Source organism: Takifugu flavidus, chromosome 11, assembly GCF_003711565.1.
Source record: "Takifugu flavidus isolate HTHZ2018 chromosome 11, ASM371156v2, whole genome shotgun sequence".
NCBI classification, from domain to species: Eukaryota; Metazoa; Chordata; class Actinopteri; order Tetraodontiformes; family Tetraodontidae; genus Takifugu; species Takifugu flavidus.
The window spans coordinates 13,955,307-13,972,760 of NC_079530.1; the positions used below are offsets into that span (position 1 = coordinate 13,955,307).

Genomic DNA, 17,454 nt, shown 5'->3' on the forward strand with positions numbered 1-17,454 from the left:
TACCGGCAAAAGACACGTGGTCTTACATTCCCGGCAAAAATGACGCAGAGGGGGCCTCGAGGTGGAGGGTCGGTTCCCTTTATACGTTTGATCATCCGTAGGGCGGAAACTGACTCATTATAACCCAAGATCCACAAGAGCTGCTCATTCAAGGTTTTAGCTGAGAAATATATACATTTTACGGCTTTATCTTTGTTGTTTGTTCAGCCTGTGTCAGGCCATTGTGATTTTGGGGGGGGGAGCAACGTTTTGACTGGTATAAAACTATCCTGACAGCCGTGCAAAACACCTCATTACTGGCAACACATCACACAAAACTTAAATTTGTAACCTTGATGTTTGTTTTACTGCAAAATCCTTGTTAACATTAATTAGCAATGAAGACTTTCTAGTTTCAATATAGTTTATGCTTTAAACGTGCTAATCATGAATGAAAGATGTAATGAGTAGTAATAATTAACTGCTTATCACAAGCTGCCAGATTTAGCTATTTTCATTTGCACAATAATTACAGCAGGAAGCACTGGTGATGAAGTTGTTAGGTCTCAAGATCCGTTTCAAAAATAACAACAATATGATGTGCAATGTGCAAATAAATAAACTATAAATAGACCTGGTGCAGTGGTCAGAAATATTTCATCTGAGACCAGAAAAGAAGACTTTATCACTTTCCTTCCTATTTTTAGCTGCTGGATCCGTTCTTTTAAAATAAAGACATGGTTCATAATAGAATAACTTTAACACCGATAAACGTGGAGATGTAACCTGTCGCATTTCTGTTCTCACATTTATTAGTATGACTGATTCACTCTCGAAATATACATATATGAAATAAAGTGCTGTACATTATAATTTACTGGAGCTGGTGTGATCCTATTTTGAAAGCAAACACATTTATTTTTATTTTTTTTAATGTACTTCATAAAATTTCAGTTACCGTGATAGTCAGGTTAGGAATCTGCTTTAACGTAATTATTATTTAAAAGCCGCTGTTTGCACTTGTTTGTGGCGCCCTAAATTTTAATGTCTTAACGAGACACTGACAGCGTCTTCTTTCACTCTTGTAATGCTTCATTTCTCCACAAGAGGGCCCTGTTAAAAGATTTACGTTAACTATTTATTCCTCTGTTTTATTCTTTTCAGTTCTCTCTTTGGAAACACGCTTTTATCTGCGCACTGCAGACATGCAGTCAGGGGTTGAATGAACATCACTCCACTAAATGTTACACGCTGTACATTCCAAAGATGCACGAACCGCTGAAAGGACATAAAGAACATTTCACCTTTTATTTTAAGTGAGAAAGACATTTGTATCCCTCAAGACGTGTGACCAAACATCTATCATATGATGTGAATTAATCAAAACAAACATTTATAAACCAAAAAAATATTGCATTCAATAGATTATTGCTCCTTACTGGAGTTTCACAATGGCGACAGTAATTATTTATGGAACCTATATCAAAAATGTGGAATATACCGTAGCTGTCACTGAGGCAACATCACCCAAATGGTTTTGTCTGAAGGTTTTAAATGTAGCTTTGAGAAGTACATATACGATGATCTTTGGTTGACGTCCACTAGTTTTGTGCTCCCTTTATCTGCTGCTGCCAGCCTGCTGGTTGATTTTACCTTCCTGAAAAACCAAGAACAGACAACTTCATTGTGATGAGTGTTGTGGCCAGTTGTGCTTTTGTCTCGCTGGTCCTCCCACACATCACAGGCTGCAACATGTCGGTGCAATCAGCAGACAGATGAGCTCAAATGTCTGAGAGCCAGACAGAGAAAGAGAGGAACATGTCACTGTGCCTCAGCGTGCTTCCTGACTGCTACCCACCGCTGTTCTGCCGTTGCCATGGATACAGTGCCCTTTCTCCCCCCCCTCCTCCTGCTGGTGGATATGGAGGGATGGGGCTGGAGAGAAGAGGTGGTCCTGGCTATACTGCCCCTGCGTCATCTTCATACCAGTGCAGCTTAGAGTTGCCCCCCTCCCCTTTTCCCCTTCTTTCTCCTCCGCTCTTCTCTCTCATCCTCTAATTTGCACACTGCCAGATCTCCCTGCATTTGTGTCTGCATCTGCATCTGTTCATCACACTTCCTCTCTCTCCTCCCTCCCTCTCTCTCTCGCTCTCTCTGCTGGCGCAGTTTGTTTTCCGTGCGTGGTTGACCCAGGCAGACTTTCTAGAACGAGCGTGGGCTCAGAAGAGAGACAAAGGTAAGTGCAGAGATGGATATTTAAGCGAGACTGTGAGCAAAGGTGAGAAAAGGAGGAGAGAAAAAAGATGTGGTGCTGCAGACCAGTTAGGAGACAAAAGAATGAGGCATATGCATTGATGGGGGAACTCACCTGAGGCATCTAGCGGGCTAGCAAGAGCATTTAAAACACTCGTGAAGCTTATGACAAATAAATGCCTTTGGCGGGTGCGAGCATCTGTTACCACGATAATAAGTGCTGTATGTGGGACATTAAACAAGGCGCTGTGGCAGGTACTTTGTCACATGCCACGGAACTGCTGCTGGAGGCAAACAAGGGCGAACTAAGTCATCCACAGCGAGCTTTTTGAGCCATGGGTGATGGGAAGATGGGAGGAAAAGAGAAGAGTGAGAGCATGGCTGATGGTGCAGGCGCTGATGAAAAGCACAGCTACAAAGCCTAATCGCTTCTGGAAACAGAAGCCATTTCCTAAATCACATTCGTGAACCCGTCATCTATTTCCATCCTTCTCTCGCTCTCTCTCTCTCTTGCAGCATGGGTTGTCCAGAGTTCACCATTTTATTAAGTTGCAGGATGTTTTGTACATGCATTTTGTAGGATAAGGCAGAGCTGCGGTGTCATGAGACGAGAGGATGCCAGGATGGAGGGAAAACAAGGGAATGAGAGTGAAGGAAAGGAATAATGTGCAAACCTGTTGGGTAAAATCATTGTTGCCTAATGTCTGACACAGTGCGTGACATCCAGCCGCGATGCTTCCACTGTGATGTGCGGGTGCTGTTCCTGTCAGCTATAGTTTCTCCCGGAGACACTTGTTTGTCTTTTTATAGCGTATGTTTGTCGTGTGTGTGACAGACAACAATGACGCGCTCTTCGCCGAACACGCCGTCGACTCACTTTGGCGTGATGTTTGTTGAGCGAACATGTGAAGATTACTCATTAAACAGCACATTAGCCCCCAGCAGCTGCATGCAGCGTTCATAGCTTAAGCTTTTATCAAATCGCCACTTCTATTTGCTCATTTTTCAGCCATTTTAGTTGACTGTTCGACCTCATAGGCAAAAAGGCATCCAGTTTAAGAGGGTCGGCAATGTTTGGGATTCTACGATGACTTGTTGGGAGGTTGGTTTTGCTCAAAGCAAAGGGAGGCACGGCGTAAGTGAGTTGGGAAACTGAAAAACGAAACCGGATCACATCACATGATTTAAAACTAGGGAAAGGTCAAAGTCAAGACTGACACAGTGAAGTGAGATTAAATACTGGGAAAAGTGCACAAGCAGACAGAGGGAGGGAGGGAGAGATGAGCTGCTGGGCAAACAGTCTGCAGTTGCACTGTTTACATGCAGCTCCTGTCAGATGTGAGCGTGTGCACGTAGGTGTGCGCACACTCTTCCTGCCTCCCATGGGCCTCCAGTGTCCCTGCACTCCAGGTGGGCTTTGCATTTTTAATCGATACTGTCTGTAGTGATTAACGCCAGTCTTTTCTTGGCAGCAGTGAAACAGAAGGAAGTAGCAAAAGAAGACGGGGAGGGATGGAAAACTGTCATACGTGAGAGAGGGATTGTGCACGTGTGTGCGCGCGTGTGAGTGCATGTGTGTGTTTGGCGGTAATGACCCTGTGCCTCTGGGCTGTTTATCTCCCACAGCAGCACAAGGCAAAAAAAAATGGACGATGCATCACACACACACACACGCATGCACACACATGTACACGCACGGACACACACAGTTTCTCCTTTTCTCCTCCTTTGGTCTAATTGCCTCCCTCCTGTATTCTCTCGTCTACACACTGACACACAGACACACACCGACACACACACTTATTCCACATTATAAAGGTTCTTTCTTCCTATTTCACTCATGTCTCATTTTCCCTCCCACTCGTGTTGCAATATGGCCATTAATGATGCAGCTCGAGCGCACAGCGCTGCCAACTTCCTGCTCCTGACAGAGAGAGAGGAATGTAGTTATAGTGTACATGCCCTGCTTCGTACCACTCCCTCTAAGCTCTCCTCCCCTTTGTCTGTGTTGTTTTCCCTCGCAGTTAGCCCATGCAAGCGGTGTGTGGACTGAGTGCAGCCGTTTCTCTCCAAGTAGAGCCCAACATGTGAGAAGATGTCTGTTGGAGGTTGTGCTTGTCCCGGTAAGTGCCTCACTCTTTCTCTCCCCCGTCTCTCGTCTAACCCCCACACCCCCCACTGCGTTGTTGCTGTCAGAGCGATGACTTATGTAAAAGTGCAGCAAAGCTGCCCGGGGACAGCTGTGTGAGTTAAGTACGTGCATGCATGTGCGCTCGACACATGTCCTCGAACGTGAACATGGACTGACGGTGCAGCCCCACAGGGCCGAGTCGTTCGGCAGACCCTTAGTCATGCCACCTTTGCGGCGTAGCGGATCAACGGAGGTCTAATCGCTTATTCCAGCTTTATCACTGCTGGGTTTTTGGCCGTATTTGTCTGTGACTCTCTGACCCTTCAGGCTCCGTCCTGATGAGACAAGTTCGCAGCAGCTCAGCCGATGTCTGACCGTAAGCAGCATTTTATCATTATCAGACAGGATTCATCCTGTCTTTGTACCCATTTTCCACACGCCAGTATTTCATGTTAGATTCGTGTTGTTTGGGAGAATTTCTCCTGTGAGAGGGACAGCGTCAGGGGATGAGCCTCATGCAGCAAAAGGAAGCAAGTTACAGATACAAATTGAATCATGGAATCTGCTTAAGGGGATCTCGGAGAGGACAGATTAAATTAGGGTGTCGGTATCATTTTAATGGGGCTGTTCTGATTCATTGGTAGTCGGCTATCAGTCGGAATAAAATTAGAGCGACCGCTGCTTGATGTTTTTCTCCTCAGATCTCCTCTCTTTTCCCCTATCTCTCCTCTCCTCTCGTTCTTCCTGAGTATCTCTACCTCCTCCTCTGCTCCCTGCGTTAACAGACTTTAATGTGGAGCAGAAACTTCTAATGGCATCCACATGTGCTCCAAGGATGAAGGAGAGAAAAGGTCTGAGCAGGGAACGCTCCTATATGCACATTAGGCGCCGTCTTGTGCGGGTTTGCACATGCAGGCCTGCGTGCAGGCTTCATCCAGAGCCTGATAAGACAAGTTCAGGCCGGTGGTTCCCTCAGATAACCGCGGTTCAGCATTAATATGAAATGAAGTTCCTCTCTCCCTCTCTGGGCCGGGGCTGCAAGTCATTATATTTGCGGGCTGGTTTGTTTACATTCTTCCCCGATGGTGGATGGAAGAACTTTCCCATCCCCTCTGTGAGAATCTGGGAAGCAAACGCGCGCACGCAAATTGTTGTTTTCGTCCAAGGTCAGGGTGTTTTCAGCGTGGAGGAATCTGAAAGGTTACTCCCGCGCGATAAAACGCAAAATTCTGCTGTCTGAGGTCGGAAAAGTTCTGATGTTCTGATCCCTCAGTGACTTTGCTGCGATCGGCCGTTTCGTCGTCCCCCATGTTGGAGATCCGTACGAATACGGAGGAGCCAATCGCATCCTTTGTTCAGGCTAAGTGGTAAAAATAGATCGCCTCTGAGCTGAAACCACCGCCTCACACACACGCACGCACGCACACACACTCTCATGCGCCCACTCAAGTACGTGCTCCCCTCTTCTCGGCACTTTCTCCGTCTCTCACCCACCTCTCTCTGATACCCTCCCTCTCTCCTGTCCTCATCTTACTCACCCCCTCTCCCTCTTTCCCTCCCCCTCTGTCACTCTGCATCCCTCGCCCGGTGTCTCTTTGCAGTAACCCTGGTGTTACCTCATGCAGAAAGTCATATGGCTCCTGTTGGGAGAAAAGTGACTTAAAGCCGAGCCAAGATGGCAGCCGAACAGCAAGGGCTTTTTATTGCGATTGCGGTCATTATATAAGAAAAGGTTTGGGTGTCTCCGCCGGCACTGGAAGCATATTTTTCACTGGACATTTCCGTTCTCCTTGTTCTGCCCTCTCTTTACCTCAGAGAGTCTCTCAGATGTTGTTTGCTAAATCAAAATGGCTGTGTGTGCAGAGGCAAAGAGAATGAAGGAATGCGTGGGAGACGGTGATGCTGGGGAGACAGAGATGGGGAGGTGTTTGTGTCCGCGGGGGGGGGGGGGGGGGTTATGAATGGGAGATGAGCTGTAGTGATGTCACATCTGCTGTAAGCCGACAGGATGCTGGCATGTGCCACACGGATGAGGGCAGAGGGCTAGGGGAGAAAAGTAAATGCACGATGAAATGGTTTATTTCCCCCCCAATACAAAGCTGCTGCTTTATTTGTGGACGCTGCAGCGTCTATCAAACATGGATGCTGAGCTGCTGCTGGCAGAGATGCTGATGTCAGTCTGGACTGGAGAAAAGGCAGATGCAGAGTTGCTCAGAAGCTTATCAAAGCCGTCTTAGGTTCGATATACCTCGCAAACCATAACCATCTTTCAAGTGGTCGATGGAATCTTTTGTGCCGAGTTAACCATCTCATTTGAATGGGCGTCAAAGATGAATTGATAGATTTGAGGCTATTTATTATTTATGCTGCACATGGAGACGTGAAGCGATGGCAGAGGCGGAGTTGTTCCGGTTGTTCTGCTCGGAAATGAAGGCTGATTACCAGGCTGGCGTGTTTCAGATGTGACATTAAAGGAAGTGCCAGTTGAATGTAGGACAAACAGGCAATATTCCAGTGAAGCTAAGCAATATGTCAAGGTTGATTCATTATTCACACTCTGCGGCTCTAAAATTAAACTCTAAATATCGTTGGTCACTGCGGTCTTCTGGTGCGCTTTAACGCTGGGATGAGCAGCAGATAGATCTGTATGCATAAAATGTGCGTAGATCATATATTTACAGACACATTGAAGGAAGTAAATGTGAAATTGAACCTACTTTATCTCCCAGAGGAGCTGTGAAAATTCACAAGCCTGTAGATTTTGTTTTGATTCTGTTTGGTGAAGTCTATTTTTGAAAAATTTCTCCTTTAAAAAAGTCACATCCCTGAATAACAAGTGCACCGCTGAGCAGATCTGGAGATATATCCTCCTTTTTTTGATGCTTCAGAAAGAAAACATCCCAAACTAGTGGAAATATTAAATTGCTGATGGCTACAGAATGACTGGACGCAGCTCAAAGCCATGATGGCAGGAGATTTGTATCATGTGCCAGCAGAGGGAGGTGCTGTTCTGTCAGATCTGACCTCTGATCAGTATTATTGTACCTGTACATCCACAACAGAAGGGTAGTGTAACAGATAGCATGATGTGAAACATTAAGCTATGACAGAATCTAGCCTAAATTCAGGCTGTATGCGAGCTGTGTGAGGGCCTGGTGAGGGGCACTGACATCGTCAGTGAGCTGGATTTTCCTCCCATCTCCCTCTGCATTATGTAACTCCATAAACTGACTGGCAACCAAAGTGAAAGCCGGCAAATTGATCACCGAGGGGCAATCTGAGACCACAAAATGTTCCTTGCTGTCAAATACGTTGCTTGTAAACATAGAGTCTATTGATTCATTTTAAAAAATAAAATCAAATGATGCAGCAGATGATCAGAGGCAGCTTCCGGATAGAAAAGTGAAAGATTCTGTTTCTCTGTATGGGGAGGGTTCTAATTCTCCTTACCCTATCTCTGAACACGTTTCAGCTGCTGTATCTCTGATCTAACGTTTTATTTGGGGGGGGTTATTTTCCACAGCTCCTGAGCAGTGGTGAGAGTGCTATCAAGTCGCCCAGTGAGCAAAGGCATCCTAGCAACAACCTCAAGTACGACAGGAAAGATGTGCTGTAAAGCTCAGTCTGGGGAGGGTGGCTGGAAATTGTTTGGACTACCACAGCGGACTGTGGTCCAAACCGACCTATGGGACTCTGAAGGTCACCTCGGTTCCTCTTTGGGCTGTGCCTCCCCTCCCATAAACACATTTATTTAGCTCATATGCCTTTTTACAACGTTTACACTAAGAATAGTCAGTGATTAGTCGAGCCTGTGAGATGTTTTTACACTCAACAGCCTCAATGTGAACCAAAAATGGGGTAATGGCTCTACATTTCAGGGTGGCCCCACCATGTCCCACTGTGGGGGGGCCACTGCCGGCGCACGTTTGGGTTTCGGGCGAGACAAAGTACGGAAGGAAAGCCCGTGTTTGTCCGGTCAGCGAGCTCGGAGGGGCGGAGGAGCCCGGAGGAGGCGGGGCCTTTGTTTGTTCGGATCCCGGCTGGCACTGAAGGAACAAAGGGTCCTGGAGTAGAAGTAGACGGGTAGCACCGTCCCGCTCAAGCAAATGACATTTTAAACGCACCACCTGCCCTTGCAGTCCGGAGAGGAACCCGGGCACCATCCGGAGGTTCGGCTTAACCCTCCATTTACCGCCTCGTTCCGCGAGGCAGCCTGCGTTGTCAGCGGCCGGAGCTGGAGCCTTCCCCATCCCGCCGCTCCGGCTAGCAGCGAGGCTAAGCTAGGCGGCGAGAAGCGCCGAGCGACACCGCGTATCGGTGGACATTTCTCTGCAGGTAACTGTCAAGCTGCACCCACGCTGCTCCTCTCGGTGCTTCTCCGGCGAGGGGATTGTGGCTAAGTGCTGGCGTTTAGCAGGTTAGCAGCCAGCTAGGCTGATAGTTTAGCAATGGCCCCCATCATCCACAGCGGCCCTGCGGCTCTCTCCTCGCCCGGTGCTGCGCTGTAATTAAGGGAACCTTTCCAAGAAGTTAACATCTACCGTGCATGCTGACTTGGGCCATTACTCGGTCCAAATAGCCATCTCCGTAGCGTTAGATGTTGGAGGGGGGGGGCGCTTGTTGCAGCTCTATTGTTTTCTCTGGACGTTTCAGGCCGACTAAACTGCACCAAAGTCTCTGAAATTGAGCGTAGTCTTTGTTAAATGGTTCTGCAAGTGGGGGCTCCCCCCGTCCCCTCGGCTTCCCCTCTCTGGACCATCTTTTAAACCAGTTTAGGGGTCATACCATTCGAGGTTTTTCAGGTTATATGAGGCTCTTGGTTCTTCATAAAGGCATAAATGTCATTTTTATCAACGGTTTCCTACCAGGCTGCAGGGCTGAGGCTTGCAATGTCATTTGTTCTGCACCAAGAGCATCAAACAGGATACGGGGGTTTCTGTCAAACTAATGGCTGCGCGTTTTGGGGAAATTTGCCTGCGGGTCAAAGGCCAAATGCAAATGGAGCCATTCTTGGGTCCGACCGGGCATGTTCATCCAGTTCCTAGAGGAACGGATGAGGTGACCTTTGTGGTGGCTGTGTTTACTTAATGAAAGGAGTAAAAAAAAAAGAGATGTACTTAACATGAACCCACGAGTGATCCTTATTTTTTCATTTGGAGTCTTGATTCTGCTGGTGGAAAAAGCTATTGGAACATTAACAGAGAAAAGATGGTTAAATTTGGAGCAGGAAACACTCGCCAACCATGCAAAAAGGAAAAAAAGTGACAGTTTGCAGTCAGAAAGCTGTCTGTACAAACAGGAAGACGCGATGCCTGTAAACAGTGTTACCAAGGGGAAAAATACCACTAATAATCTGTTCTCACAGTTTATCCATCATCAAAAAAAATCTGCATTTTCCTACATCCTCCCAAAAGTAGGGCAACTGTTGGGTCGTAGTGGTGGGCGATTCTCGTAATTTTCCAGCGGTGGTTCAACTCATCGTTCCCAGACCTAATTACGCTCAGCAGCCGTGTGTGTGGGGTCTTCTCAAGGAGAAGTACTGAATAAATGTGTGGGTGTTTTTTTTAGCTTCCTGGATTGCTTAAGCATGAATGGTTGATTTGGCCAGACAAGGGTTAACAACAGCCAGCGTAGGAAAGGGGGGATGGGTAGATGAGGCGGCTAAAGGGGGAAACACACGAGCGCAGTGCGTGGTTTGGATCTCGGGGGGCCGTATGGAGAGAGGAGGGCTGCCTGGAGTTGTATTGATGGTACCAGATGAGGGAGAACACAGTAGCCCGTTCCTTCAGATGCTTTCTGACGCGTCTTCAGGCTAATATACGTATACGGTGGTTTTCATTTCTCCTCAAATGCTTTTTTTCCCCCTCCTTGTCCATTTAGCAGATTGAAGATGCATTAGATAATGAAAGCAGCGGGACATTGTTTCGGATGACTTTTTTTTTTAATCTCGACAAAATCACTCATCGTTCGATTCCTCAGTTTGAATGAGCTAAATCTAAAGTAATCTAAATCTCCTCTAAACCTCCGAATCCCCCTTCCTCCCCTCCTCTGCTCTGCGCAGGCTGTTCGTCAAAGTCGTTCAAACTGTACTCTCCTAAGGAGCCTCCTAACGGCGGCAGCTTCCCCCCCTTCCACCCAGGCGCTATGCTGGACCGGGATGTGGGGTAGGTCTGGGCTGCTCTTTTCAGAGATGTGTTAAGATTTACCTCAATGTCATTCTTAAATAATTAAAGCTTCCATTTCCAGTGCCTCCATTTGACTTGTTTTACTCTTTTATTGTGGCATAATTGCTACAAGGGCAATTAACTAGTATTTGGAAAAAACTGTCACTTTTCATTTCTTTTTAGTTACCAATTTTTATTTCACCAAAATTCAACGATGACATTAAATCTCTCTAGATAAATAATGGTTTTTGGCTCGAGAATCAAAAAAGGGATGTTATAATAGTTAAAAGTACACTTCTGTGATATATATACCGTAATACCACAGAGGGAACTTTTGAGGATTTGCTTCCGTGAGCAACTTTTGCAGATCCTTTTAAACATTCATCGTTCTTTTTAGGCCCACACCCATGTACCCCCCGTCATACATGGAGCCTGGAATGGGGTGAGTGCACTTTAAAACCTGGAGCTCATTATCGACTAATTCCTATTCTGTATGTCCACCTTTTGTCGGCGAGACTGCAGAGGGGTGACGCCTGGTTTTCTCTTTCAGGAGACCCACACCATATGGGAACCAGACAGATTACAGGATATATGAGCTGAACAAGAGACTACAGAACTGGACCGAGGTGAGAGTCAGGCCATCAGTCCTTCAGAATGACACCAACCTACACTAAAGGCGTCATTTAATGTTTTGCTTTGCGTTTGCCGTGTTGGGGGTAGCAGTGAATGGTTGACAGAGGCCATTGCCCTCACTGATTTCATTAACATTCGGAGCCATAATAGGATTATTGATCCACCCCTGGAGTCTTTGGTGGCAACCGTATTCTCTCTGTGTCACTGTCAATCTGCCTGTGGTTGCAAACACGCACAGGAACCTCCAGAGAGGAGCATTATGGATTTATAAAAAAATAGAATTTTGTTACAGAATAAGAAAAGCAAAGAGATTATTGGGAATGTATTCACGTGACAAATGCCTCCATTGTTTAGAATCGTTCTTATGTTTTTACGGTTTCAAATTTGCAAATCATTTGTTTCCACTCGCTGCTCGCGTCCTCCCTCCGCCAGGATTGTGACAATCTGTGGTGGGACGCGTTCACCACAGAGTTTTTTGAGGATGACGCCATGCTCACCGTCACCTTCTGTCTGGAAGACGGACCCAAACGATACAGTAAGAATTTTTCAATAATAAAAAAAACAATGTTTCTGTTTGTGTCTGGGTGGTTTCGAATGAGGCTCGCTGATCATCATGTACTAACGCGATCGATACACTCGTGTGCATCTGCAGCCATTGGCAGGACGCTGATTCCCAGATACTTTCGGAGTATTTTCGAAGGGGGCGCCACTGAGCTGTTCTACGTTCTGAAGCACCCAAAGGAGTCGTTCCACAGTAACTTTGTGTCACTCGACTGCGACCAGTGCACCATGGTGACCCAGAATGGCAAACCCATGTTCACGCAGGTGCTGTTCACGCTGCATAGCATGACGGCGTCGCCAGGAATTCGCTGTTGGGTTGTAATAGTTATGTCATGTATGTAATGAGCAGGTGTGTGTGGAGGGCCGCCTGTACCTAGAGTTCATGTTTGACGACATGATGAGGATCAAGACGTGGCACTTCAGCATCAGACAACATAGAGAAATCCTACCGAGGAGCATCTTGGCTATGCACGTGAGTTCCAGACTCAAATCGCCATTTTTCACTCATTTATACAAACAAAAAGCAACACTCTCATCCCTTTAATCAAATCAAGCAGGATCCCCAGATGCTGGATCAGCTGGCCAAAAACATCACCAGATGTGGGCTGTCCAACTCCACACTCAACTACCTCCGTGTAAGCAAAATTGGACTTTTGTCTTTGAATTCATTTGCCCGACATTAACCTTTGTCTCACCTTTTATCGTCCCCATAGCTTTGTGTGATATTGGAGCCCATGCAGGAGCTGATGTCCAGACATAAGACGTACAGTCTGAGCCCCAGAGACTGCCTGAAGACCTGCCTCTTCCAGAAGTGGCAAAGAATGGTAGCGCCTCCAGGTAAAACAAGCATTTGGAATCCAGCTATCTGATAGTCGAGACTTGGGAACAACTTGGTTATAACGCTTCCACTGCCCACTTTGACTTTTTGTAGCTGAACCGGCGAGACAAGCTCCAAACAAGCGACGGAAAAGGAAGGTGTCTGGAGGGAGCACCGTGAGCTCTGGCGGAAGCAGCAATAACAACAGCAACAGCAAAAAGAAGAGTCCAGCCAACAGCTTTTCCCTCTCCAGCCAGGTACCTGTAAGCATTACATCTATTTAACTTTATGTGCCCCAGCAGAGTTAAGGCCGGACGGAGAGGTCTGATTAATGAGGTTAGAGGAGAGTTTTGGGTGTGGGGGTTAATATCTGGTGTTCTGGGGTAGACGCATCCGGTCTTAGGACTAGTTGGTAGACCCCACTGTGAGAGTAATGGGCATTCCCTGGTCCTCTAGGGCCACAGGTTTATCTGGATGGGTTTAAAAGTAATTTACGCGGGCCCACGTGGTAGCGGCGCCTTGGTCAGTGGAACTGTGTTTCTCTTTATATCGGTTGTGGTTATGCTCATCGGAGCACATGTATCACGCAGCACTGCTGTCTTTGTTGCCCGAATGAGACCCGAGGTGGAATGACCCCCTCCCCCTCCTCCCCATGCAGCACTCGGGGTTTAGGGCTGCTGAGCCCCTGCAGAGCCCCTTCGTCTTGGCTCTCGATGACACGTTGTCGTGTTGTGACCGAGTCCAGATTAATGCTTTATATCTCAAGAATGTGATATCCAGGGTCCCGTGACCCCTTCAATTCAATTCAATGCATTTAATCAGTTTGAATTCAAATTAGATTGCACCTATTTTAACAACTCGCCCATACAGCCAGTCAGTCCGCCCCTTTATTATGGGGATAATATGTACCGGCCCTTGCTGTCCCCTTTAGGACGTGATGATGGTGGGAGAGCCCACTCTGATGGGAGGGGAGTTTGGTGACGAAGACGAGCGTCTGATCACACGACTGGAGAACACGCAGTTCGATGGGGCGAATGGCCTGGAGGATGAGGACAGTTTCAACAGCTCGCCTGCACTGGGAGCACATTCGCCCTGGAACAACAAGGCTCGCTCCAGTCAGGAGAGCAAGAATGACAGCTCCCAGTCTTCCCAGTAGAGCACAATGGTCCCAGCCGACTACTTTTTCAAAGCTCGTATGATCTAGCGGGACGCACCGACACGCTGGTGAATCAGACAGGCCTCAAGCACTTTTGTTAAGTTTGATTTTTTTTTTTTTTTTTTTTAATATATAATTTTAAATAGTTTTTGTTACATTTTGAAGTCAAGAGAGCAGATTGGGAAGGAGACAATATCCGATGGTCAGATTGTTGTAGCGCCCGTGTCAGCAGAATCCCACGTGCGCGCTCACATTGTTGCACATGCCCAGTGGTGCTCAGCCTTGGCCCTCGTCCACTCGGCCTCAGTCGGCTCCCCCAGTGACGGGGTGAGGCTGGCAGGGTTGCGGCGTGCGCGTGCATCTACGTAAAACTCCCCATCTTCAGCATCCTGTCGTCCGAGTGCTCGCCATGGCAACCACGCCAGTGGGTTCTTGTTCCAACCTCGGGTCTCTCATGCGTGCAGTTTCCTTGAAGCCGCATCTCGGGTGTTTCTGTTTTGCTCATGTCATGGGGAGGAAATGCTCATATGTAACTTTTTTGTTTGCAGGCTGCAGAAAAATTTGTGTGCACGTTGAGTATCAAAATTCAAAGTTCGATTTTTTTTAAAAAAGAAACTCATTTGTTTTTGTAGGACCTGGTTGGAACAAAAACCTGTACAGTGCCGGAGCTTGAGGACCGGAGTTGAGAACCACTACGCTTAATGTCTCAAACACACTGCTCAAATACACACATTCACACTCACTCACACACCTACATACCAGTGCATACATGACACACACACACACACACACACACTCGCCTGCAGCAGAAAACTTTGAGGTACTGAAGAGAGGTGGTACGCAGCATGTCTGGACCAGAGCTCCAGACTCTACAGAAGTGTTTTATTTTCTATGTTTTAGACTTGATTTGATTTTTTTTTTTTGTAAACGATTTCTAAAAAATAAACAGACAAGCAAGCAAACAAAAACACCCCAGAATATTCTTTGCACTGTTTTCCACTCTTAACTCCAATCTATTTTTCTTATGAATTGATGGTGTAATTTCTTTATTTTCTATTCTTGCTAATGTACGAGCTGTAATACATCTGAAACCTGCAGTATATTAATGTATAAGTATTGCTGTTAGATCATTCTTGTGAGGGTAATAACTTTCATGTCCGTTTGTGCTCGATGCGTCCTCCATCTGTGTCATCACGCTGTCGCCAGGATGTTTAGCTTCAGACGGGGGAGGACAGAGTGTTGCTGCTTAAATAACGTGCTGCAACACGCCTGGTGGGAGTCCGGTGCGGTCCACTGTCCGGACACCACTTCCTCCTAAATTTCCATCGAGCGCCTGGTTTGGATCCGTCGACCTGTCGTTACGGGGACGCTTTTCTTTGTCTCAAAATCCGTATCTGGGGTTCCTCTCTTCAGAGAACAAAGTAACAAGAAAACTTCTCAAATTTGCTACTCAAAAATATTTTAAAGCAACTTTTGACAGGATTGTAAAATAATGATGATTAAAAAAAAAAAAAAAGACTTTTGTACGAAGTCTCCCAGAAATGTTTTTATCACGGTTTAAAAAGGAAAAAAAAAAAAAAGCTGCAGACCAAGGAGCTAACTGTAAAAATTCTTAAGATATTGATTTTAATGTGCTGTTTTATGTTCTACCAAGTTCATTTTGTTGGCTTTACTCCTCATGTTTGTGTCTGTGCTTGTATATTTTAGGTAGTAATTTCTGTAAAAGTTATTCTACGTATTCCTTCCTAGAACAATGAGAAACTCAATCTAATGTAAAGAGATGAAAAGCCTCTTAAATTTTTTTAAAATGTGATTTTTAATTGTACAATCACTGATAAAAGCATTTTGCCCTCATTTTAGCAAACTGTATTTATTTTTCTATGTACTGACACCGTGTTTAGGTCCGAGCCACTTGTAAAATACTCATGATATTCTCATGATATTGGAGGGGTTTGTGAGTGGTCAATGATGGCGGAAGTAATTTCATAACTTTGACACACAGATCTTAGTTTATTCCAGCCTGTTTATTGCAAGTGTTCAGTATGTTCACATTAAAGAAGTATTTAATATCCAGCTTCTCTGTTGTGGCTTCATGTTGTAGCTATCCAGGAACCATAGCACAACCTCTGAAAGGCACTGCTGAGAATTGATTCACAGCCCTTTTTTGTAAACAGCTACTTAATTGCATATAATTAAATGAATTTGAAAACTTTAACGGTAAGTTCTACTCACTGGACATTAAAATGATTTTAAAAAAATTAGCAGTTTGGCATTAAAAATGTTCCCATTTGAGTCCCAAATTGCTCAGGGACTGGTTGAACTCTGGCCCTATTCTTGACTGCTTTATTCCTCTTGCGGCCACAGGGAGGGTTCACAATGGGCCGGGTCTAGTTCATCACAGGGCCTTTTGAGCATTTATGGTCTGGGACCTTGCTCAAGGTGTGCCCTGAAGGTGTTCTACCACCTTCCCCTCCTGCCAGGACACCATGTTTTGTCTGAACTGGGGCTCAAACTAAGAACCCTCTGTTTCACAGCCCAGTTCCCAACAGACTGAGCTACCTTTGGCTCTATTCTAATGTCTCTCTCTGTCCTGATTGTGAGTGACAACATCTATTGATGAGCATGCAACGGTGTATACTGCAAAATCCAGCCATGACTACGGCAAAAATCCCGTTTCCTTGGCATATGGCGCATATGACGCTCCATATTAATGCAATAACACTGCCGCACAACAGAGGGCGGTATTGCTCTCTAGTCATCGGTCGTGTACGATCATAAAAGAAGATAGAATACCCCAAAACCTGCAGTAAAATTTAACATTTTTCAATTAGCCATATTTGATACTATTTCATTCTGTAATTTGAACAATATTGATACATTATGTTTTATTATTGGTGCACGCTGCTAATTTTGAGTGTAAGATTTAACACTGTAAGACCAGCGGTGTAAAAAAAAACCCAAACTGTTATTTTGAGATTTTTGAAGTTAGATCTTTAGAGCAAATCGTGCTTTTTCTTTTCAATTTAAATAATTTGTGCCAGACATTGATATTTATTTAATGGCGTGATTGGTCAGGGAGGTCATAACAAAGTTTAATGGCAAACTTCTCGATGACTGATCTAATGGTTTATTGACGTCTGCAGGACATTCTGTCTCTTGTTTTGTGACTTGATGGAAGCTGCTTAAATTAGCACCTAATTAGGAAAGTAGGATCACGTTTCTCTCCCAAATCTTTTGATTGTAGTAATCGCAGCTAAAAAAGACTGAGATATGGCGCACAGAGTCCAAGGCAAGAGTTCTACACCTGCCCCTTCAGCATCATCCTCTGCATTGGTGCTTTAATCCCATCAAAAACAACACACTTCTATCAACGATAGACCTACTTGCAGGAATTTGTTGCAAGGACATGTTCATGGTTAGATCTCTTGTTATGACCAAGCTCTATCACAACATGGGGATACAGGCTTGATAAATCTTCACAAGTTAAAGCCACTTAGGCATCATCCTGTAGGTAGAAGATTAAAGGATCAACCTGTAATTGATGACTATCTATAGAGGTACACTGAGCAATGACAAAGTGGTGTGGCACCTGAATGGAAACACAACTTCTGCTTTTTTTTAAACAGTACTTCCCCTTGATTTGCAAGAAGAAAGGGAAGTTGGACAGCTGCCCTGTGAGCAAACCTCCCTGTGGTGCAAAAGTTCAGTGCATTTTTCAGATTTTGTACCACAGAGCAGACAACCATTGCATCTGTGGGCA

The 17,454-nt window shown here is 45.7% G+C and overlaps 1 protein-coding gene across 5 annotated transcripts; it reads left to right on the top strand.

The window, feature by feature from the left end:
• Nucleotides 1-1,938: 1,938 nt before the first annotated feature.
• On the top strand, nt 1,939-15,767 carry ldb1a (LIM domain binding 1a). 5 transcript variants are annotated; one of them, XM_057047337.1, is made up of 12 exons: nt 1,939-2,215; nt 4,257-4,355; nt 10,425-10,527; nt 10,925-10,969; nt 11,078-11,153; nt 11,593-11,695; nt 11,813-11,985; nt 12,071-12,193; nt 12,276-12,356; nt 12,435-12,558; nt 12,653-12,801; nt 13,470-14,320. In XM_057047337.1, the coding sequence occupies exons 2-12, from the start codon at nt 4,328-4,330 to the stop codon at nt 13,692-13,694; spliced, it is 1,230 nt and encodes a 409-aa protein (XP_056903317.1). In that variant the 5' UTR covers nt 1,939-2,215; nt 4,257-4,327; the 3' UTR covers nt 13,695-14,320. The 5 variants fall into 5 exon arrangements, with proteins under 5 accessions (XP_056903317.1, XP_056903319.1, XP_056903318.1 ...); XM_057047339.1 differs by having other exon boundaries at nt 1,940-2,215; nt 12,653-12,795; XM_057047338.1 differs by having other exon boundaries at nt 1,943-2,215; nt 12,279-12,356.
• Nucleotides 15,768-17,454: the final 1,687 nt, after the last annotated feature.

Excerpts from the sequence above, each read along its gene's own strand:
- ldb1a (XM_057047337.1), top strand. The coding sequence starts at position 4,328 with ATGTCTGTTGGAGGTTGTGCTTGTCCCG. Across the intron at positions 11,986-12,070 it reads GCAAACCCATGTTCACGCAG|GTGTGTGTGGAGGGCCGCCT; the intron begins GTGCTGTTCACG and ends TGTAATGAGCAG. Across the intron at positions 12,559-12,652 it reads AAGAATGGTAGCGCCTCCAG|CTGAACCGGCGAGACAAGCT; the intron begins GTAAAACAAGCA and ends GACTTTTTGTAG.